Source organism: Nothobranchius furzeri, chromosome 15 (assembly GCF_043380555.1).
Source record: "Nothobranchius furzeri strain GRZ-AD chromosome 15, NfurGRZ-RIMD1, whole genome shotgun sequence".
NCBI lineage: Eukaryota > Metazoa > Chordata > Actinopteri > Cyprinodontiformes > Nothobranchiidae > Nothobranchius > Nothobranchius furzeri.
The window spans coordinates 59,259,820-59,282,733 of NC_091755.1; the positions used below are offsets into that span (position 1 = coordinate 59,259,820).

At 38.8% G+C, this 22,914-nt stretch overlaps 2 protein-coding genes across 4 annotated transcripts in view; both read right to left on the minus strand.

Moving 5' to 3' along the window:
- Positions 1–22,914, minus strand: part of dnah12 (dynein, axonemal, heavy chain 12) — a 44,108-nt gene that overhangs the window by 2,650 nt on the left and 18,544 nt on the right. Inside the window, exons 50-71 of the mRNA XM_070545056.1 lie at positions 6,283–6,459; positions 6,068–6,199; positions 5,861–5,950; positions 5,632–5,772; positions 5,291–5,532; positions 5,054–5,201; positions 4,815–4,960; positions 4,499–4,713; positions 4,216–4,408; positions 3,934–4,126; positions 3,674–3,846; positions 3,147–3,287; positions 2,892–3,050; positions 2,488–2,783; positions 2,143–2,393; positions 1,892–2,032; positions 1,687–1,824; positions 1,384–1,617; positions 1,118–1,306; positions 603–706; positions 324–528; positions 66–203 (exon numbers count right to left, since the gene is read on the minus strand). Of these exons, the coding sequence (XP_070401157.1) occupies positions 66–203; positions 324–528; positions 603–706; positions 1,118–1,306; positions 1,384–1,617; positions 1,687–1,824; positions 1,892–2,032; positions 2,143–2,393; positions 2,488–2,783; positions 2,892–3,050; positions 3,147–3,287; positions 3,674–3,846; positions 3,934–4,126; positions 4,216–4,408; positions 4,499–4,713; positions 4,815–4,960; positions 5,054–5,201; positions 5,291–5,532; positions 5,632–5,772; positions 5,861–5,950; positions 6,068–6,199; positions 6,283–6,459 (3,846 nt within the window). The remainder of the gene's footprint in view (positions 1–65; positions 204–323; positions 529–602; positions 707–1,117; positions 1,307–1,383; positions 1,618–1,686; positions 1,825–1,891; positions 2,033–2,142; positions 2,394–2,487; positions 2,784–2,891; positions 3,051–3,146; positions 3,288–3,673; positions 3,847–3,933; positions 4,127–4,215; positions 4,409–4,498; positions 4,714–4,814; positions 4,961–5,053; positions 5,202–5,290; positions 5,533–5,631; positions 5,773–5,860; positions 5,951–6,067; positions 6,200–6,282; positions 6,460–22,914) is intronic.
- On the minus strand, positions 9,140–22,728 carry LOC139061525 (uncharacterized). 3 transcript variants are annotated; one of them, XM_070545064.1, is made up of 6 exons: positions 22,376–22,728; positions 20,109–20,175; positions 14,346–15,364; positions 14,105–14,260; positions 12,657–12,755; positions 9,140–9,982 (listed from the first exon to the last, which is right to left on the minus strand). In XM_070545064.1, exons 3-6 carry the CDS (start codon positions 15,351–15,353, stop codon positions 9,683–9,685), a joined length of 1,563 nt encoding a protein of 520 aa, XP_070401165.1. In that variant the 5' UTR covers positions 15,354–15,364; positions 20,109–20,175; positions 22,376–22,728; the 3' UTR covers positions 9,140–9,682. The 3 variants fall into 3 exon arrangements, with proteins under 3 accessions (XP_070401165.1, XP_070401164.1, XP_070401163.1); XM_070545063.1 differs by having other exon boundaries at positions 20,109–22,728; XM_070545062.1 differs by having other exon boundaries at positions 14,346–22,728.

The window sequence follows — 22,914 nt, forward strand, 5'->3', positions numbered from 1 at the left end:
GGATGAAAAGAGTGCAAAGTTGTGTGTGTGAGTGTGCGCGCGCGTCTGTGTGTGTGTTTTAAAACCTCAAAATCAAAACTTAGAAGATCAATGGGGATATGGCATTTCCTGGCATAGTTCTGCATGGCTCCAGTTAAGAAGGCTTGAGTGAAGAAGAATCCAGACAGCCAGAACACACTGGGCTTTCTGGTTTCATACCAAACCTTCAGGCACACAAAGTGAAAGACAAAACAAAGGAGAAAATAAACCTCAACATGCTTATACTTCCAGTCTAAATAAGACCTGTGACACATTTGTCTTATGGTGCCACAGAATTTTCTCACCTGTAAAAACTTGAGCCTTGAGAGGAAGTCATTTACGTAACTACCCAGAGGCTTGAGGCTTGGGTAAGAGCGCTTGGCCCATTTTTCTGGGACCTTGCCTACCATCAAATTGCCTGCAACTGCCTCCAGCTCTGAATCCATCTCCACCAAGCCCTTAATAGCTTTGAGGAGGTTCTGTAGACTCACACGAATAGTACTGCACAACCTGAGAAACAGAGCCAGTAGTTTAAGTTACTTTGATAAGAACTTAGGGATAAGAATTGATTTGCTTCTTCATACGTGTTGTAGCGCTCCATCTCTTGAACAAGAACCGTGTTCATACTTTCTTCATAGAGCACTGGGAACTTCAAGAGAGCTGCTTCTGTGTCGAAGTTAGATGGAAGCTGGTGGATTAAACAAATATCAAACTTATGATTCGATTCACGATATGATAACAGACCACAATTCAAATTAAAACACAGGTAAGGATGTTAAAAATGACTTTAAATCAGAATGGTCTGAGTTCAAAATGAATCTAAAACATCATTGCACTTAAACCTAAAATAACAATCACTGTGGTACGTATTACATTACTACAGAATGAACGTTTCTCCTTCAGTAAAGATCTTATGAATTATCCTTTGGTTTCAGTATGTTTTTTCCTTTTCCATCTTTTTTTCATGGATTTATGATTTCAGTATAAAAACCAAGTTATATAGCTGTAAGCTAAAACAGAAGGTATATTTATTCTTGACCAGATTACAACACAAACAGGAACCCAACAGCTAAATGAAAGGGGTCTTATTGGTTTCTACCTTGGTAAGGATGTCGTTTGCTATGTCATACAGGGTGTTGTCACTCCCAGAAGTGGCCTCTCCCTTGGCTCCTCCACCGTGGGTCAGTAGCAGCGAGTCAAACAACAGTTTTGTTTCCTGCAAATCTTTAGATGTGTCTGCATTTTCATGCAACCCAAACACCTCAGGATACTGACTTAATGGCAGTTTCTAGGAGAAAAAAAAAGTGTAACTCAGTTGGAAGTAATTATCACAAAAAACAAACTTTGTCCTGTTGAAGTTTTTACCTTAATGAAATACATGTAGTCTTCGTAGCTAGATTTAGGTGGGACAGTGTATCTACCACAAGGTGACAGAGGGTATTTAAACCCCCAAATAACGTTGGTGTTGTAGAAATCGGCCAAGATGGTCACCAGGAGTCGCCTGTCCCAGTCATCTGTCACGCGACCACCGTAGTTACACTCTCCAGTCAGATATGAAATGGCCTCCAGGGGCACATCATCATATTCATTTATAAACAGCTAAAACAAAAAAAGAATCAAATGCACTGTGATGGTAGGAACTCAACATCTGGGACTTTTAAGCAATACCTGAAGCTGTCTGATGCTTATACGGAGGTCAGATTCGTTGAAGCCATAAGGAATATTCCAGCCTAGTGGGCCAAATTTTTTCCTCTCCTGCACAAGAGCGTGGAAGAAGCACAATCCGTACAGAAGCTTTTCCAAAACCTGTGGAAGAAATCCGAGTCAGAGAGAATCCTCGGTGTGTTAGACACTAAATATGAGCTGAACACACATGCTCCTTCTTGGGACAGTTGGTGAAGAAGATTGGGTCTGAAACAGGATCTGATAAGTAAGACTGCAGCAGGTTCAAACGGAGTCCTGTAGGTGGCTCATTGGTAATTTTTACTGCGTTCTGGAGGAGGGTCACTGGAAACTGTAATCAAACATAAGACTTGTTTCTGTGTGTTTTGAATACTTGTGAATATTCAGATCAAAGGCTATATAACTATTTTAGGTTGTTAGCTTGTTATAAAGAGATCTTACCTGGCGTGAAGGGTAACTTGTGAGCCAGAGGCGGAAGTCTGGGTGGCATGTTGCGCGGCTGAAGTCCTCACAGATTTTTTCTAGAGCGGACATCCATGAAATGGCCAAGTGACAGTTCTGCAAACACACCCATGTCCCATCCTTCATAGCTGTGGATATCATTTTAGCTGCGATGGGCCCCTGGCCTTGACCCAGAGAGATAGACTGAAACTTCTCGCTCATATTCATGTCACAGGCAAACTTCAACAAACCTATGGAGGAATAAGATTTTTCAGGAATCTCATAAAAAATACTGTATTTTAAAGCTAGTTTTTAACAAACCAACGTTTGTTATGATGGACTTACTAGCCATGGGATCAGCTCCGGGAGAAAGGATAAACACAAGTGGAATGGTGCAGTTGGAGTCCAGGTAGCTCTTACTCAAGTCGAAGGGAGGAGGCTGGACAAATTTATCCCCCAGATTGTGTATCACAAACTTAGTTATAGCTGGTGGTATCTTATCAGGTCTGAGACAGCGGACAATGATCATCTTCTGCAGGTCGTTGAGGCAGTCACACCACGGTGCAGGCAGATCAACGGTGCATGGCTCTTTGCTGTCATAAATAGGCTTGAAGTCACCAGGACTCTTGATGAAAGCATCTCTGTGAAATAAATAAACAAATCAACTGGTTCAAAAAAGTACATCACATTGGGAAACACCTAACACTTCATAAAAAAGTTATATTTGTGGGGTGATTATTGGTTTTTACTTTATCCCCTTTAACCCAGGCAGATCACTTGCTCTGCAGATTTCGTCCCAGCTCCTGTCCAGTAGCCAGCTGGAATCGGGGTTAGGAACACTGTTCTGCAGGCCTACGCCTCCCGTGAGCAGGAACATGAGGTCTGGGTATTCAATTTCTCCCTTTTCTCTATATGAATAAATTAATGGAAAACAAAACAATCATATTTTTGAAAGGGCAAGTGTGGGGACCCTGAAATAGCGTTTGCTTTTCAGTTAGACTTACAGCAGCAAATTGTAGCAAAGACGGAAGGAGAAGAGAAGTTTGTCCTTCTCAAAGAGAGACCGACAGACATTGCAGTAAAGGTCATAGGTGAAGTAATCGGTTAAATTTTGAAGTCTCGTCGCCAGAATCATGGACATGTTACTAAATAAAATGAGAAACACAAACAATATTACACAATAACTCTTCAATATTTTTATAAAGAATGATCTAATTTTTCTTCAAATAACCTGTAATTCTTTTTTCCCACTTGAAATGTGTTTGTAGTAATGTGAAAAACATATGTCCAAAAGTACTATATTAATGTAAAAAAACAAGACACAAATATATTCTAAATCTTATTGCCAAGAAGCTAATTTTTTAATAATTCTTGTCAAATGCTTCCTTTTTGTTTATTTCATGTACAAACTTTGAAAAACATGTAATAAACTGCTGGTATAATTCAGTCTTGTAGATTTATTGCAGTGCCTTTCAGCTCATACGGGCCATTTTTTAGGGGGAGCAAAACATTTTTCGAGTGCATTACCCACCTCTCTTTTATGGAGTTGATGTAGATGTTAATGAACCAGCTGAGCGAGTACTGGTACATAGGGTCTATGTTGGTCAAATCAGAAATACTGAAGAACAGAACAGAGGAGTGCTTGGCGATAGGTCTGTAACCTTCTCTGCCCTCAGCAATCTTTATCTCTGTCTTCTCCGCAATCTTAAGAAAGTGAACAAAATGTTAGATGATCATTTATCAGACCGATTATTTTCACATTCTTACTGTGATTTTATAAATAAGCACTACCTGCTGTTTTTGGGTAATCTCATTAGACATGACCTTTGCTGAATCTAGTATCTTAATAGCGCTCTCATCCTCCAGAATATTTCCCTCAGAAGAGTGCAGTGTTTCCAAGATGTTGTCTTCAATTTCCTTTAGCTGCCTCTTGTTGTCAGTTGACTGCAGGATTAGTGCATTTCTCTCTTCTTCCAGCTGTGGCCTGAAAAAAAGCAATAATTGGGTGGTGGTGAAGTAAATACACGGCATTTAACATGTTGCATTGGAATTAGAAAAAGACTATGTTGCTACCTTTCTTTTGCAACCACAATCCCCAGCAGCTGGTCCTGCAAACTGTCTGGTGTGATCATAAAATTAAGCAAAGACACCTTGGTGGCCAGTTCTGGTAGGTAGTGTGGGTTCCTCAGCTTTGTGGTGATGTAGAACCGGAACTCAGCGGAGTACTCAATAATACTCTCTCCAAGCCGAATGTATTCAACACCACCTGGGCAAAAACAAAATGTTTACAAATTGAGACACTCCAAAGGCCCATTTGAAGTCACTGTTTGTGGTTTGGTAGCTTCTCCCACAGCACCTTGCTTGAAAGTTTGTCTGAGCAGCAGTGGTTCCAGAGAAGGGTCCAGCTCTTCGCCAACGTTCTCCAGCAGCAAGGGAGTTCCAAACTGAATGCAATTTTCTAAAGTTCTTACAAAGTCCCCGTCTGTTAACTTGATTACGCTCAGGTTCTTCTCCTTCTCTGAATTCTTCACCCACTTGTTGGCTTGACCTTCAGGGTCAATCATCAAAGGCCTATGTGCAGAAGATTTGAAGCAATACATTTTTTTTTCTTTTTTTTGTCAACAAAAGTGATAGATGAATCTTTTTGAATGTTACTTTTACATAAAACTTACCATCTACGGGAATTACTGACGATGACACCATTGTCGATAGAGAAAGAGTCACTGGGAAGGCCTGCAATGTTCCAAGCCCAAATTTGTATGGGATCTCCCAGGGTTTTACTGAGAGAGAAGTCATCTGAGCAAGGAATGTTCTTAGACTATGGACATGTAATTGGGAGAAATTACAGGTAATAAGCAATTATATATCTTTAAGTTACAAAAAGTGGAAATTGAGGAAAGACAAATGTTACTTGGCAAAGACTGGTCCATAACTTAGTGCAGTCATGTCGAAACCCAACAGTAAATGCTCCCAAGTAGGCGATGACGCCAGCAGAGATGAGGACATCTCCAGTCAAATTGTCATAGGTGTTCTGCAGGTCATCTGCTGCTTTTGACCATCTACGTAAAGATGAATCAGTTTAATTCAACAAACTGTCTGCTTTTATTCTTCTATTCACAGAACATGCTGGATTAATCATCATCGTGACCTGGTCTTCTCTCCACCCAGACCACCAATGAGCTTTTCAGCTCTCCCCAGCTTTTTTGCACACAAATTGACTTGTAGCTCCAGCCGGGTCTTCTCCTCTGTTTTCTCCTCAAAACATTTATGCAGCACAACCAAGTGATCCTCGACATCTTTTAACTCAGCTCTTTTCTGATCTAGCAGAGCCATGGTAACAGTTAGGGACTCTTGTGCCTCTGCAAGATTAGCCCTTTTAGGGGCCACAACCTAAAATCAAAAGAGACTTGTTGGAATTCAGATAGAAATGGTAATGCATTTGGAGGAACTTCCATGTGTATTAGCCATTGGAAAAGGTAGACACTGCACCTTTATAACTCTGTCATAAGCCTCAATTGCTTTGATCCACTTGCACAGACCTTCTGCTGCAGAGGAGGCCTTAGACACTTTTCTGGGGTCAAAGTCAGGGTTGGTCATGTACTCAGTACGGATTTTTTGCATGGTATGAACCTGAAAGTCAGAAGTTTCTTAGATTAGCTAAGGATTGAAATGCTTTGTTAATTTTAATTTTTAAAAGATTACTTCTCTTGACTCTCACAGGAATATTGTCCTTGTTGTAGTGCTTAAGATCTCGCAAAAAATTTGTATCACCCAGTAACTTCTTGCTTGGACCCCAGTAATCTAAAATCTATACAACAAAGAAAATAATACTAATATCAGAAGGATGTGTGTTTAAAATGATTGTTGAGATGAGTTTTGATTGTGTTTCAGTTATTAAATCATATAGATTTTTACTCAGTCTAACCTTTTTCCCAGTCCCAGCAGGGTCAGGTATCTTATTCGGTTGTATATCCTTCATCACACATACACCTGCCATCACCAGCTTTACTCCTGCAGGTGGGTTCTTCATTGATTTCACTATAGTGATATCAGTGGGCTAAAATGAAACAGACAGTTTTCCTTATCTGTACATTGAACTGATATGAACATCCAAAAAGAAACATGTTTGAGAATTCTCACTTTTAATGTGTCCAAGGCAGAGACAGAAGCCTCCAGAGCAGGGATGACTTTGGCTAACTCAGTCTCACACTCATTCATCAGAACCCGAGCCTCGCTGGCTTTTATGGTAGCTGCCTCTTCATCAACTCGCACAACTTTACTTTTGGCTTCCACTTGCATGGACTCACTTTCAATAACCTGAGAAAAAAATTCCCATAAAGAAACATTTCTTTACCATTAAGTCAAAACTCACTAAGGTATTGTACATTAATTACAAGTTTGCATTGTTGCATAGTTCACAGAACCCTTGAAAAGGGATTTCTGCTCCTCTGTGCTGCTATCCAAACAGCAATGGTGCCGTTTGCCCACATTTAAATGAGGCCTTTTGCATGCTTGCATTTAATTAAAAAAATACTTGTCCAAGTCCCAGTGGTGGAAAAAAAACTTTCTGAATGTAAAACATGTGCAAAAGAACTGCATTATATGTGACACGGATTTAGTCTAAAACATGTACAGTCTTCTGAGAGGTAGTGGTGTTTGCACCTCAAAAAGAAAAGAAAAAGAAATGAGAAAAATAGGCTTGTGCTTGACTGTTGCCTTCTTAAAATGACAAAGTGTGTTTTCTCTAGCGATAGGGGGCAGTACAGACCTAAACCATTGCCAGAAAGCAGTACTTTTGTGTTCGAGTAACGGATGGCCATTAGGGTCAAAAATCCCTAGGTGTGTAACCTCCAGCAAAATGACAAGCACATCAGACTTCCTTTCATCACTGGCAGCAAGTGGAGGTAAATGTGTAAAACAACTTTTATGAATGGCAAAAGATTTGCAATAGTTTGTTACAAATCAGCATTTTGTCCTCACGGGATCACATTGAAGGAAACATGTCATCTAATATGGCGTCGTCCAGAGACTCGCTCCCTTTTAATTTAGACCCGATTTTTATGGCTATGTTTAGAAGCTGCCAACATTCTTCAACAACTAGGCATCATTTAACTCATTTTCAACTAAATTTTGGAAAGATATTGCCATGAAATTAACAGTAAAAACAACTTATTTTCCACTTTACCTTCTCAGTGGCCTAGTGGTAGAGTGTACGCCTTGGGACTGGGAGATCAGGGTTCAAATCTCAGTTGGGTCATACAAAAGACTTTAAAAATGGGACCCAATGCCTCCCTGCTTGACAGCTTTAAGGGGTTGGATTGGTGGGTTAAACCACCAAATACCTCCCAAGCGCAGTCACAGCTGCAGCTCACTGCTCCCCACGGGGATGGGTCAAATGTGGAGATGATTTTCATCAGTGTGATGATGACTAATGGGACCAGGGGCGTAGCACCAAATTCTGGGCCCTAGGTACAAGTCTTCTAGGTGGGCCCCCATGCTCAATTACTTAATATCTCTCTTACACATTTTTTGTCATGCTATAAGACAAGATAATAAATATGATCTTAGTTTAACCTCTATATTGAGCAAATACAAATGCCAGCATAATAAAAGTGAAATGCCCAGACTTCACATATAATTATTTTTATTTGCCAACAATGTGTTCAAACAAAAATCCTGGAATTTATTTTCCAGTAAATGCCCACTGACGGGTCTTCATGTTAGCAAAATCACTTATGAGATCTTTAAAGTCCAATCCTTTGGCTAATTGGCTTTCAATAGAAAGAAGAGCTAGGCTGTTCAGTCTATCCTGGGACATTGTTGATCTCAAATAATTTTTCACCAGTTTCAGTTTGCTAAAAGCCTGTTCACCCCCCAGCAACAGTCACAGGTAGTGTGCAAAATATCCTCAGTCCAATACAAACTTCTCCAAAAATGCTCTGTAATTGCATCCTAGATGGCATTAAGCAGCTCAAGAGGAGACCGAATGTGTGGAAATGTGGCACCATATATTGTTCTCAGGTGTAGCATCTCATTCTCAAATTCAGCTGTGAGATCCTGGTAATATTTTCTCATCAGTGCCTGGCATGATATCTTCATCTGCTCTGCAATCATGTCTGTCATGGTTCATGATGTTAAGCTTTGCTAATACTGATATATATTGATATATTAAATACATATGACATGAAATAAACCAGGTTCTCTCTGTGAATCAAATGTACTCTAAATATTATAATCCCTGCATTATCAGCCAAATTATAAGATTGTCCGTTTTCAAGATCAAATATAAAGAAATTTAAAATAGGCTTAAAATATCTAACCAAGTCAATAACAATCCTCTAACACCAGTGTCATCATGCTATACGAAAAACAGTGGCAGCTTCACATTCCTGAGATTACCACGAATCCATCGATACCAAGTTTGTCCTGGTCCATGACTGGAGCTGAAATATCCACACAGAGTGAACCTGCACTGTTAATACTGTTTCTTTCAAATTACTCAAAAAAAATAAGGCAACATTTTCCAAACAAATTTTGTAAGTTTGGTCAACTAACCAGCAATATGAGTAGGTACAACTTAATAATTTCACCTTTTTTCTACACTAAAACCTGTGTCTTTCAAATTACTCCAAAAAATTAAGTCAAGATTTTCCAAACAATTTTTTTGAGTTTGGTCAACTAACTATTATTTTAAGTAGGTACAACTTAATAATTTCACGTTTTTTCTACACTAAAACCTGTGAGATTTAAATTATTCAAAAATAATCAAGGCAGCATTTCCCAAACAAATTTTTAAAGTTTGTTAAACTTAGTATTTGGACTATGGAAAAATTAATAATCTTCATTATTTTATATGAACTGAAACCTTTCTTTGATGTTATTCCAAAAAATAAACCAAAAATTGAAATTATTTAGATTTAATTCAACTTTTCAATACTAAAACAGTTTTTAAAATGTAAAAAGTAAATAATGATAAATACTGTGAAGCTGTAAATAGTTCACTTTCAACATTTATTTTTCCAAAATCATTGAAACAGTGGCACTGAAGTAAATACTAACAAGATTTGTAAATTGTAAATCTTACAACTTTTGTAAAGATTTTTACAAGCCATACACATATTACTGTAAAACATTTACATCACAGTAAACACCGGAACGGTGTGAGACCTATGCTCACAAAACTCATACTGTCAATGACAACATGAAGCATTTTCCACCTAAAATCTGGAAGCATTTCAATCGAAAAATACATGAACATATTTGTATGAAGTACAGCTGAACCTCTCAAAATTTGTGGTGTTTTGTTGTTTATATACTTGACATTTCACTTTAAAGAACAAGTCATTTAACAAGTAATTTTCAAGTGTTATCCAAACTACTTTTGAACAGAACCCGTCTCAGCTTAAAAAAACTGTCACATGACAACCCAGAGCAATATCTGGAACAATTGCCTTTTGTCATTGAAAAACACATTTTATTATTGAACGAACACAACAGACCTGCTGTTCAGAAGTGTAGGGGCCACACTCAAGTTGGCTGCCTAGGTAAGAAGTTTGTTTTTCAGAGTCATGTACCTGGAGCTTGGTTTTGGGCGGAGTGTATCAAGACCCACAAAAAGTCTCTGAAAAACTTCAAACGTTTTGACAAGTTTGGTAGGATATTGGAGGTTCAGGGCGTATGTCAGACCGAGAAGCATGCTGCATGCTTTGGCTAGACTGCCAAGATTAGTGAGCACCGGCACTCCCTCGATGATTATTCCTACAGCATCTGGATCATGGCAAATGTAGATCATCATGCTGCGCAGTTTTAGGTCCTCGTGCACGCTGGTCTCTGGGCTTCCCTTAATGACAAACAAAGACAATGGCAAAACATCAATTAAAAAAATTAACACAAATACCAAAATCATCAGTTCCTGACTTTTTAGCCAGATTTATTTGTGTCTCAGTAACATTAATTTCTATGGCATTTTTAATGCAAATGCTGCATGACTTGAAGAGCTAACATTAAATAAATAAAATAAAAAAAAGCTTTAAATTGTATGTGTTCATCTACATCAGCGGTACTCAATAGGCAGCCCACGGGCCACATCTGGCCCGTGAGCCCTTTCTTTTTTGCTCCCGAACCTTTCACACCCAAGAATCCAATCAGTTCTGTTATTTTCCTCATTCGCACTGACTGAGATAACGGCGCAATGTGCGTGGCTCTGGTGTTAATCAGGTTTAATGTTTCTGTTTGCAACCATCTTCACAAGAAGGCAAAATAGTTAAATGACAGGGTTCGCACGGACCGGATATTTCCTGTATTTGAGTGTTTATTTTGACGGAGAAATCTCAAGCCTACAGATGCGCTGACATTTTTATCGTTACACACATCGTGGAGGTAGCTACATCAATCAGGAAAAGATAACCATCAGAACATTTGAGATGGACACTGAGCTCAGCGCAGCTCGCCGTCAGCGCATGCGTATGGTGAACAGCAAGCTGAAGATGTGTAGATCGGGGGCTTGGAACGCATCGCAGAACCAGAACCATGCAGGAAGATTCTGTGTTTTCTAAACCCGGTCTCTCAGAGACTAGTCACTTAGAAAATGTTCCCTGATTATGAATCTTTGGCTTAATAGCGCTTGTTCCTGTCTCCAACACTACGACGCATCCATGAGCCTGTCTGAGGAACGGTCCAGAACCTCACATCCTCTTCAGCTCAGAAAGCGCCTAGAGACATTTGATTACGCACAAGCAGGTGACCTGTTCAGGTTTACATAGACAATCTTTACATTTAGAATTGGCTACAGATAAAAAATGAATGCAGTAAAATAAAATACATTGTAATTAAATATTCATTAATTATTTTACAAGCAGAGAGCCGCATCAGATGGATGAAAGAGACGTATGCGGCTCCAGAGCCGCGAGTTGCCGACCCCTGGCCTAGTAGTAGAGTGTCTGCCCTGGAACTTGGAGATAGAGGTTTGATTCCTGGTCAGGTCATACCAAAGATCTTAAAAATGGTACCCAATGCCTCCCAGCTTGACACTCAGCTTTAATGGGTTGGATTGGGGAGTTAAACTACCAAATAGTTACCGAGCGCAGCCACTGCTGCAGCTCACCACTCCCCTTCATCGGGATGGGTCAAATGCGGAGATAAATTTCATCAGTGTGGGATGATGGCTATGGAATTTGAACTGTAATTCAACATCAACAGTCAGTAATATAGATGAGTTTTTTGGTTAAAATGTTTCTCTAATATGTATTAAATTTATTAGGACTGTAATGTGCTGAGTTCTTCCTTTGTTGCTGGAGTTCCCTGCACACGTTCCGCTGCTGTTTCTCACCAGTATAAGATGATGGAGGGCTCTAGTTTTGTTGTGCCGTTCGTGTCGGGTGGCCAAGCAAAGCCTGGCTTATAAAGCGCTGGGGGAAATCCTGCAAATGTACGACTAACCCCCAAATTCCACTACCTCCGCTCCGGTCCGCCCCCGCCTTCCGCAGCCGCTCGCTTCCGAACTCAATTTTTACTGGTACCCGCTCTACAACGGCTCCGCTCCGGTGCGGAGACCTGAGGTGGGCAAACAAGCATGCGCGGGATTTTCGAGATCTTGCGATACAGTCCGAGCAGTAAACGCGGAAGTTAGATCCAAACACCCATTGTGTGGGAGAAGCATCGGCATGAACTGTTTAATCTGCCCATCATTTGTGTTGAGAGATCAGCAGTGTTTGGATCAACAAAGTGTGACTACTTTGATAGTGGAAACTGTATTTATGGCTTATTTTTGTGCATTTAAACTTCAGCCACCACTGATAGTTGTTAAAAGTTGTTAAATCTGTGCATATGAAACAAAAAACGCCTTTTGTTTATCGATGTATTGTGAAAAACGGAATTTCTGCTTGCTCCTTTTCCTGTTGGGTGTTTGTGATTTCTGTCCATTGACTGCGGAGGTGCTCCGGCGTCCGGTGAAAATAGGATCGATTCTATTTTTGCCGGACGCCGGAACAGAGGGCGGCGCACGGCCGCAGTAGTGGAATTGCTCTGATTGACTAGAACGGGACCGATTTTGCTCCGGCGTTCGTGTCGGAGCGGAGCGCAGCGGAGCGGAGGTAGTGGAATTTGGGGGTGAGAAGGGAAAGGTTAACAAGTACAACATGGCATTGTTGTGCCTAAAGAGTTCACTGAACGATTTGTAAACTTGTTTATTTTGTTGTAAACGTAAACTTAACTTGCTCGTATATTTGACCAATCAACGTTAAAGTGAGCTCGTTAACATGAACAGCGACTCCCCATAACTCACTGGATATTTGTGAAAACAGAGCAGACACACAGATGCATTTGCACACATCAGTGTTTCCCTTACATAGGCTCAGGCGCAACGGCTGAATTTCAGTGCTCAATCATCCTGGAGGTTATACTTTGTGGATGTTTATTAAAACAACTATGCAAAACTAGGGTAGCCTATTTTATTACTTATCAAATCCAGTTTGTGCAACAGATTGATTCAATCTTGGCCCTAATAATTTACTTACATAGTAGTCCGAGATGAGCTCCTGTCCACTCTCTCCCATGTACTCAATGAGGCATCTCAGAGTTACGTCTCTCTTCTGCACAGTGGAGACATTTGTGTCCTAAAGTTAATGAAAAAGTCATTAAATTAATTAAAATTCTGACAACAGAAAAAAAGTCTCTTTTTGACACACTACCCACAATTTTTTGATACATACACATTCAAACAAAACGTGTGTAGTGGTATTTCCCAGTAAAAGGTTGATATCAATAGAAAAGGTCTAATAATTTAGACGTAGCATTATTTTTATTAATTTTTATTTACATCAAATTGCTTTCTTTTGCACCTGCGATCTTTTGAAGTAAGAAAGTAACTTTTGATTTAGCATTAACTAAGCTTCCATACAATAAATCAGTTTAAAAAACAGCATGACAACTTACCAAAGTACTGCACAGAAAGACAAAAAAGCACCATAAACGTAGACGACAAAAAAGATGACAGCGAGAAAAACAAACAAACAAACAAAAAAAGCATCATAATAACCAAATTTCCACAAAAAGAAGCAGAGCATCGAAAAACAGCCACACATAAGCAAAAAGTTATAAGTAGGGATCACTGACCTAAAGCAAAATGGTTGAAATATAACTTCATTATGGATTTAGACCAAGCAAGCAATCAAGCCCACTGCACATATGTGTACATTCCAAAAATTGTGGCTGGCAAACAAGAAAGCCCTTGCCCCACACAATTTAGATCACATCTATTGCTGGCACGATTAGTCGATTCTTCATGATGACATCAACAAAATGAAATTAAACAAAGTAGTCGACTACAAATTTAATAGTCGACGTTTATTCTATGAGCGCTTTTAAAAAAAAATACATTTTATTTTGGTTTTTGGTGCCTATCTCCCTTTACTGTGTAGCATTTGTATTAACAGGTTAGAAAGTTATTTAAAGTTGTTTGATAAGCGATCATCTTGTCTTTATTATTAGATGGCACATAAATGATAACACTTCAATCTAGTAGCTAATGATGGCTATATTAAGCATCTTGTGGAAAAAGCTATACTTTTTTGCATGACGTGATTAGTCGACTAATGGTCAACAAAAGTGGCAATTAGTTGATTATCAAAATAGTTGTTTGTGGCAGCCCTAGTCACATCTTACCCCTTCTTTCCACTGGACTTGAACGCAGCACCTAACAAAATAGCAGTGTTTTACCCATGAGCTCAGTCCAAACCGGGAGTGATTCACACGTGAAACATGAGCAGGAGGCTTGTTTTGTTTTTATAATCGTTCAAAACTCAGATCGTAATCGTGATTAAAATTGTATTAATTGAGCAGCCCTAATGTATGGGGTTAGATGCTCAGACAGGTGGACTGTTCAGGGCTTTGAAACCAAAGTTAAAACTTCAAACTGAAAATGAATACAGATGACTTAATGTAATACCATGATTTTTTAACTCACCTGTATCAGTTCCATCAATAAGTTCTTGATGCGCTGACCAACTGCTCCTCCCTTGGCACTGAACAAATCCAGGAGCTTTGGAGTACATTTATCCAGCTGAGACATGAATGTAGACTGTAGAGGAACAGCAGTGCACCTTTGGAACTCTGCATTTATCTATAAAAATGCAAATGATTATCAGTAAATGCTTTAAACTAAGTAAATAAAGAACAGTAATAAAACATGAATAATAATCATTGACCTGAAATGTATCGAAGAGAGCGGGCCATCTTTCCATAAAGTTTGTCACCCTTGGGGACTGAGAAACCACTTCTTTTCTTCTCAAGCTGTATGTCCTGGTCATCAGGTAGTTTATGTCTTTGCCACAGTCTTTTCTCTTGCTGGCAGTTATTATTTCAAGCCTCATATTCTCAAGAGTGTCGTCTGTTTCACCAGGTGGATGTGGAGGAAGGTAATTAAGTTCTGCCCTCTTTGCTTTCTTGATGTTTTTAGCAACTTCTTGCTCATCACCAGGCTTTTGTGACAATGAGTTGATCAAGAGTTCAGGACTTCCCAGTGCTCTACGTTTTGTGCGGTAGTTTCCACATTTGTATTTCAGGCTTTGCTGCCATCCATAAATTCCATTAAAAGACCCTGGTTCCTTCAAGCAGGGATGCTTCTCAACTAGTGCCTGTGCTACAGCACTTCTTTGGGCATCATCAGGGTAAGCAGTATAAGAAAACATTGCTTCTGCCAGACGCTCAAGGATGTCAGATCTGAAACCAGGTGATGTCATCGGGGTGCCCTCTTTTAAATATGTCTCATTGCCTTGTTTCAAAGCAAGCTCAGTGTTGTGTGAAAAAGTTGGAATGGGAAACACAGCAGGCCAGGGGTTCTGCCTTTCAAAGGTGGACTGACTCAAAATGACAGTATCTTGGGAATCCAGTGAGCCACTAGCACTGTCACTGTCAAAGGAGGACATCACAGATACATCACAGTTGCTTTCTTGGTCAGCAACTGTCAAATCTAAGCATATAGGTGCATATACAACTTTAAGTGTGTCTTTATCTTTCAGTTCATTTGTAGATGTTACGGTGAAGAAGTCACCAAAATCTTCATCTTTGTACTGAAGACTTATATCTGTGGGGATGGACAGATTTTCCTTGACTGCTGCAACCAACTCAGCCACAGTTGAGGGTACCCCACTGCTGAGTGTAACTTTTTTTATTTGATCATCAATTAGGATGCGGAATCTTACAGTTTGCTCCATGTCTTGAAAAACTGAAGACAGAGAAAAGATACAATGATTCTCAACACCTGAGACAGATGTGGCGCTTTAAAGTCACCATGCGCTTTCCTTCAACAACATAAGCTGAAAGAGGACATATATCACTAAGGCTTTGTTGTTCAATGAGAATTGTGTGATCTGTCCTCTCCAAGTAATATCCACGATAATGTTCATCAAACCAAGACACCAGTGTCCTCAAAATAAAATGCACTCTTTCTGCAAAAATAGTTATTTGAATAATTTCTGCAAAATCAGGAAGACCTGCAGTAGAACCATAGGCCACAATCATGCCTTGAGTGTATCTTGTTCCCTGATATGTGACTGTGTCAGCCAGCTGTACTTGATCATGTGAAGGATAAAGATGCTTGATTGATGCCTGAATATCTAAATGCAGGACATCCAATGGCACTGACTTTACTCTAACAACACCAAGTGCAGGCTCAATTGTTGTAGAATGCAGGTAATGGCTCATCATAAGTTGGTGCTTTGTAGCCATGGATAAAAGGACATTCTTGAAGTTGCCAGTATGCCTTACTATTCGTTTAAACTGGCTATGTTTCGATTCAAACCTCATTGTCCAAAAAGCTATCAAAGGTCCAAAAGCCTTGATCAATCCTGGATAATGCTCCAGAAAGTGATGCTTTGGGATGAAATCTTCATCAGGAAATGCTTCCTTGAATCTGTATCTGTGTTCAGAAATCTTGTAGTCAAGGTAGGCAATGCTTTCTTCATTGTGGACTGGAGCAACGACAAGTTCAACAATGTCTTTTAAAGACATAAGCAAAAGCCAGTTTGGATCATTCAAAGGAATTCTGTGCCCAATGATAAATGGCAAGAGTCGTATGAGGGTCCAATTTTCATGAGCATTTCCTCCTAGCTTTTTTTTTGAGGAAAGGTTTGCAGGTAATGCCTGTGGACAATCAGTTTTATCAGCCCATTTATAGGGAAACTGCAAGATAGCACTGTTAAGCTCAATAAATGAGAAATATTTCTTAGAAAGGAAAACACTGAAGCACAGACCCAGTTCCAAAGGAACAATGCCTTCAAAAATGTCATGCAGTATGTCAGGTGGGTAGCCAGTGACACAATGGAAGTACTTCAGATTTTCAGTCAATGGGCAAGACTTTTTTACACCATAAAAATGTGTCCAAGCAGGATTTGCTTTAATGGTCAATACATGCGACGCATGTTCCTCTTTGGTGCGAAGAGGAAATGCACCTGACCGCACCTCCTTTATCTGAAAGTCTGATCGCTGACCAAGACAAAATCTGCAAACAAATGGTCCAGAAAAATTTTCAACAAGTCCACTGATTGAGTGTGCTCCCAGATTGTCTGCTGCTACACAAAGCACACTTCCTTTTACATTTTGTCCCAACGTCGAAATGTAGATCCCATCCTGTTCTAAGATAGCAATGTCTTTCAACAAAGGGGCAAGTACTTGATCATAGCCATATTTTTTTATGTCTACGGCTTTACATAAAAGGGCCAAGTACACAGAGTTCAGAGTGGATCGAGATGAGAGAGGGTTGTTGTTAAATGTCCAGTATACAGCTGTTATCTTGTGCTTTTTTCTTGATGTTCCAAGTGGATTACAAATCTCAAAATCATCTATATACAGTAGAAGAGAAATTCGTAGTTCTTCTGAATAGAACGAATTATCTTTATAGATAGTAGCATCACGATATGATTTGTATAAAGTTGATGGTAACTCACGTTCTTTGCTTAGAATCTTTTCTCTTATATTTTGTTTGGCCAATAACTGAGTCAAGGACTGAAGAATTGGGACATACTGAAAACAACTCTTCTCTTTTGGTTCAAGGATGCACTCAATAGGCTCAACTACTTCAAAGTTTTTTTTAAAATAATCTCGTCTCCTGAACGATGAAGACAGAGGACCACCACTATTGAGTGCTAAGCTTAGAGGATTTGATTTGCACAGTTCTTCAACAAGAGATGAAACAAATGTCTCATCTATGGTTTGATTTGTTTTTGTTAGATGTGAAACAACAATATCTCTAACTGATGATTTTGTAGCAGAACTTGAAATAAAGTAAAGATCATCTACCAGTTCATCAATGCACCGAACTGAAACGAGATGAACACTTTCTAATTTCAACAAGAGGGATGCTATATAATCAATAACCAGAAGGCTTCTATCTTCCTCTTCAGACTGTGTATTAGCCCTACTCACTTCACAATTTCCTTCACCGTGATCACCAACCCCACTATACGTTTCAAATACTAGCGCTTCTTCTGTGTGTGGCAATTGCCCTTGACAGATAATGCCAGGTTTGAAATCCTTTAAGGAATGTGGAGTATGTTTTCTGTGTTTGTGTGTTGCAAAAGTCCCATAAATATTTGTTTGGTGATTACACCCTGTGAAGACACACTTTACAGTCTCGTTATTCTTCAGATGATGACCTAGGTGTTCAAAAAAGTCTTTTTCACTTGGGAATCCTTGTTTTTGACATAATATGCAGGTGTAAGAAACATCTACTTGTGACTTGAGGGAATGAACTGCTTGATGGGATCTTGATAAGTGAGAACGAAGGGAACTCCAGTTTTTAAAAGAGCATGGGCATTCTACATGAATACAGGGCAAGGCACAACTGTGTCCATAGGTTCCATGATGCAGTCTATAATGCTTTAAAATATCAGTCTTTACTGGTAAAACCTTGGTGCACAATTTACAGGGCCATCCCATCTGTAATAAAAAGAAAAGCATCGCTTATCGTTGTGCAAGTTAATAAAGCTACATATACACAGAGATAGCATAGGTATTTAGGTTTTTTTTTAACTCATAAAAGTCTTTTTTGGGAACAGTAGTTTGGTTTATTTGAAGTAGTGCTTTATAAAGGTACTTTTAAGTTGTTACTTGCCCACAATAAATACATATAGTTATAGCTGCTTGATTATGCTAAAAACTGTTATCACGATTATTATGACTGAAATTGAGATCTAGATTATTTTACAATATTTTGAAAGTTGATAACACACATATACTAATACTACTCATCAGTGTTGTGCCCAAACGCTTTCATTGAACGACGGTTTGTGAATTTGTTCGTCTTTTTCATGAATGAAAGCTGAACTCGTTTGTGTTTTGCCTGACGAACGTAAAAGTGAGTGTGTTCGTTCTGGAGTGCGTGAACGGGTTTATTAACACGTTCTTTTGCCGTTCTAGCTCCAGATCTCCACGGAGTATCTCCGGAGCTAAAGACTAGCTAAAACATCCTGTTACATAGAATTTATAAAAATTAGAACCCGCAAATTCTGCCAAACATATGCAGCAGTGGTTGGTGCGGCGTCTACACTTATGTCTATGCTGTGTGGAGGATGGACGTCATGGTGCGTTCCATGTACCTCGGAAAATAATTGTACTTAACGTTGATTTTAGATGCACCCTTAAAAGTTTATCTTGTAAAATAAACATGTTTTTGTCACATCTACTACTGTATTCTGAAGTTAAAATTTCCGAGTAGGTGGTAAACTGGAACAAACCGGCGAGAAAACAGATGTGAAAACACTACAGTCACACCGGTAACATTTACAATTCGTTTATTTATCTATTTGCGTTGTTTTTTTTACCAAATAATTTGGGGCTGATTGTTGCCCTTTATGACTCAATCTCTTTAACTTTATTTTTCTTGGGCAAACAAGTCAGAAAAGTCACAGAATTTGAGAAGTTATTAAATTTAAACATAATTAAATGTTTAAAACTTGGAGGTAAATCCTTGTTTCCTATCTCAGCCTGTAGTAATGAAAGTCATTCAAACAGGCATTCAAATATATGTGTGTGTGTTTTTGGCTACAGAAGCACATAAACAAACAGATACGCGAAGTAGTGATCTTTAACAAACAAAGCAACACATTTTCAGTGTGATATGCTTGCCAGCCACTAGATGGTGCCATCAGATAAGAGAAATACTCCGGAAAGAAGCTTTAATTTAGCTCAGATAGAGTAACTTATTTTATCCAGCAAGATAATTTGGAGGTATGGTGGGAGGGGACATGAAAATAGTCAAACACATGTCTCACATTCATTGCATGGGAGTTTGCAGCCCTGATCAAACACAAATCCACATTAAATATGGCTCACTCCATCTTGAAATTATTTTGCTTGTAAAACAGATTGTCTGGTGCGTGAGTTAGCTCCACCAAGGAAAGTTTATGATTGATCAGTCGATGTAACGTGATCATGCTGTACATGCGCACATCACTCACTTTCCTAGTGTTTCCCCTATATAGGCTCAGGCATGGCGCTGCACCATGCCTAAAACTCCACTGCCACGGCCACGAAATATCCGCCCCTCCCCCACCGCTCTGACGTGAGACACAAGGAGGCGAACGGCCTGCGTTTTGTTTATTTCAAATCCAAATTGTAATAGAGATTAGATTTCACTTAATCAAGCAGCCTTACATTTAATGCATTTATTGGAGCGTATATAAATATGAGAAAACAGCTTTTAGCCAAGGAAGCGCTTTTTTTTTTTTACCGTGTCCTGTCTGGCTGTGAAGCAAGCAGAATTGATGTCTGAATGCTGGTGACAAGCCTTACAGATTTATTCTCAGGTGGAGCATCAAAGCGTTTGCTTTTAATGTCACGCCTGATACTTAAAACTTTACAAATGTCATACACCTTCACTTCAAAATAACCCTAGCTGTTACTGAAAGAAAGAACAGAATGTTAACTGACTTATATATTTAGTGAAACTAAAATATTTGACCTTAACTTACCTAATGTGATCTTCAAAGAAGACAACTTTTTGTGGAATTGCCTCAATTACGCAGATCTGATGTTCTTCTAAAGAAAAAATAAAGAAAAAATGTATTAATTGTTGAATGATATTGACTCATTCGCTGCCAGCCATTACCTGATCGGTAAAGCCCTTCACTGCCAGCCTTTCTCACTGTTTTTACTGTTTTTTTATGAGTCACAGAACGTTGCGCTCTAGGATGATGTCGACGCCAAAACAACCAAAACAAAAAGGAGACTCACCTCTTACATCGGAAGAATCCGCGTGTTTCGAGTGTTATCCGTTCTTTCATAATCCATTGCCGAACTGTGATCTGCAGACGCTTTTCCGGTTCGCGCCTCAGTTTTTTTCCAGGAACGGCCCAAAACAATCTCCTAACACATGGACGTTCTGCTTCCTGATCATGTGAAGTGTGACGTAGAGCTCAGATGTTTGTTCTCTCAGCGTGTGGGCTCGTTCCGATGCCCAAACAGTAAAAACATGTCATTGGCAGTTAATGGTTGGATCTAAAATAACGACTTTATTCGTCAATGGCAGTGAATGAGTTAAGGAGAAAGTTTGCCATCTGCTGCCAACTGCTGAAAAAGAGAAAAGCATGTGCTTTCCCACAAAATAACATTAAATGTTAATTTTTAGTAGTTGTCACTCTCCATAAACCTGCTTAAAAGAGCAAAAAATAATTAAACACCATGGAAATCATTTTAAGGCAGATAGAATCTTTAAAGATTGTATGAAAAGTTGCCTAAATGTATTATAAATCACTCCGTGGCTCAACTACAGTGCACTATACTTAATTCTGATGGCATCAACAAGAAAGTCATCCTAATTTAAAATTTGTGAGGTAATTCACCAAGTTTAACAAGTGTTAACGTGTTTAAATTCACATTTCACTGTTTTAATTGCCTCAGTTAAAATAATTCAGTGTAATTCAGTCATTTTAGGGGTTTATTGCTTCAGTTTGGCCAATATGTAGCATTAAAACTTTTTTTCACATGCCCACGATAAGCATGTTGTCTCTGTAACTCATGGTCAAGCACGCCTGTCGCTCAGAACTGAGTCACTTATATCTTTAAGTACATCACCTTCAGAGTTTGTTAAAAAAAAAAAGAAAAAAAAGAGTATTATGGTTTAAATGTTATATATTGGCCAAACTGATGGCATAAACCCCTTAATATGATTTAATTACACTGAATTATTTTAATATAGGCAAGCAAAACAGTGACACGTGAATAAAAAACAACACTTGTTGTGAATTACCTCGTGAATTTTAAATGAAGATGTCTATTAACATTTTCTTGTTTATAATTCATCAGAATCAGGTGTTGTGCACTGTAGTTGTGCCATAAATTGATTGATATTTTAATTTTGCTATTTATTTTCATTCCATCTTTACTTAAGGATTTTATCTGCCATTAAATGGCCCACGCGGTGTTTAAACACTTTTTTGCAGTCAGAAGCAATCTTATGGGAGTGATAACTAAAAACAGACATTTATTGTAGTTAAAACAAAAAAGAAAAGTCAGACGAGTCGACCTACAAAGAGCAAACGTGACGGTGGCGTAATCCATCGAGTGTGGCAGACGCAGACGTTACAGAGGCGGCGTACCGAGTTTCAAACAAGAGTTTCTCCATATTTTCGACACCACACCAGCAGATCAATCGCCTCTCGTCTCTCCATTTTTTTTCTCCGTTTCTCACTCACACACGAGCGGGTGTGAAGGACAGAAAATTAACGGCATAGACGAGAAACAGGAAGAGCAGCATATAATTTGAAAATACAGCCCCAGCAATAAATAAAATGGAGATAAGCGGGACCAAAACGTAAAAAATCCCCCCGTGGTTTTCACAAGCTGATGGCCGATGCGCCATTTGTCGGTTCAAATTTCGGCTAGTTATGATAACTAGCAGTTCAAAATACACTTGCAAGCAGCTCTGTGAGGCAGGCAAGCACAATTAAAGCTATATATCTGCTCTGTAAGAATTCATAAACATTAAGAAGTGCCCACAAAACAGTACATTAATTAACTATATAAGAGTGACAGCCTACCGAAAATGATGGTTTCTGAAATAAACACAAAAGTGATGTTTGATAGTAACAAAGCGGACCACATGGTGAACTAACAGGCCGACAATTAGTACACATTGCTAGCTAAGAGCAGCCTGAGCAGTTAAAAACAATCATATAAATCGTTTAGATGTGACATTTTGACTACACATTAACTTAAAATAGTCAAAATAGTTACTTACAAGTTTTTGAAAAGCTTTATCCACAAGTTCGGCTGCGCATGCACGCTCTTCCAAAATGGACCGTCCCGCTTAACAGTCAGTGCCTTGTGCCTTCTTCTTCCGTTGCAGGATAAATGGGCGGGTTCTGGCATTTATCTTCCATCTAAGCCAATAACTGAGTTTTACATACTCATATTTACGCTGAAGTCCAACCTAATCAAAATTGTTCCCAAAAATATTGAGTTGGGAAAATTGTAGAAGTTTTTGAGTATGGAAAACGTTTAAAATGCTAAAAAAAAATTAAATTAAATTTTCCGAGAAAAATAACTTAAATTTTTTTTTTGCATGTACTACACCCAGAAAAAGTATTTACAGTGTGTTTTTACTGCGAGGTCCGCGAATTAATTGGCGGCGGCCGCCCGCGATAATAATTCTGATTATATATATATATATATATATATATATATATATATATATATATATATATATATATATATATATATATATATATGTATATATATATATATATATATATATATATATATTAATTAGTGTTTTCA

What these genes read in the sequence shown, in the direction of transcription:
- LOC139061525 (XM_070545064.1), bottom strand. Translation starts at nt 15,353, where the DNA reads ATGGAGCAAACTGTAAGATTCCGCATCCTAATTGATGATCAAATAAAA. An exon ending in TATTGATGGAACTGATACAG is followed by an intron (nt 12,756 to 14,104) that starts GTGAGTTAAAAA and finishes CATTAACTTTAG; the next exon opens with GACACAAATGTCTCCACTGT. An exon ending in AGCTCATCTCGGACTACTAT is followed by an intron (nt 9,983 to 12,656) that starts GTAAGTAAATTA and finishes TTTGTCATTAAG; the next exon opens with GGAAGCCCAGAGACCAGCGT.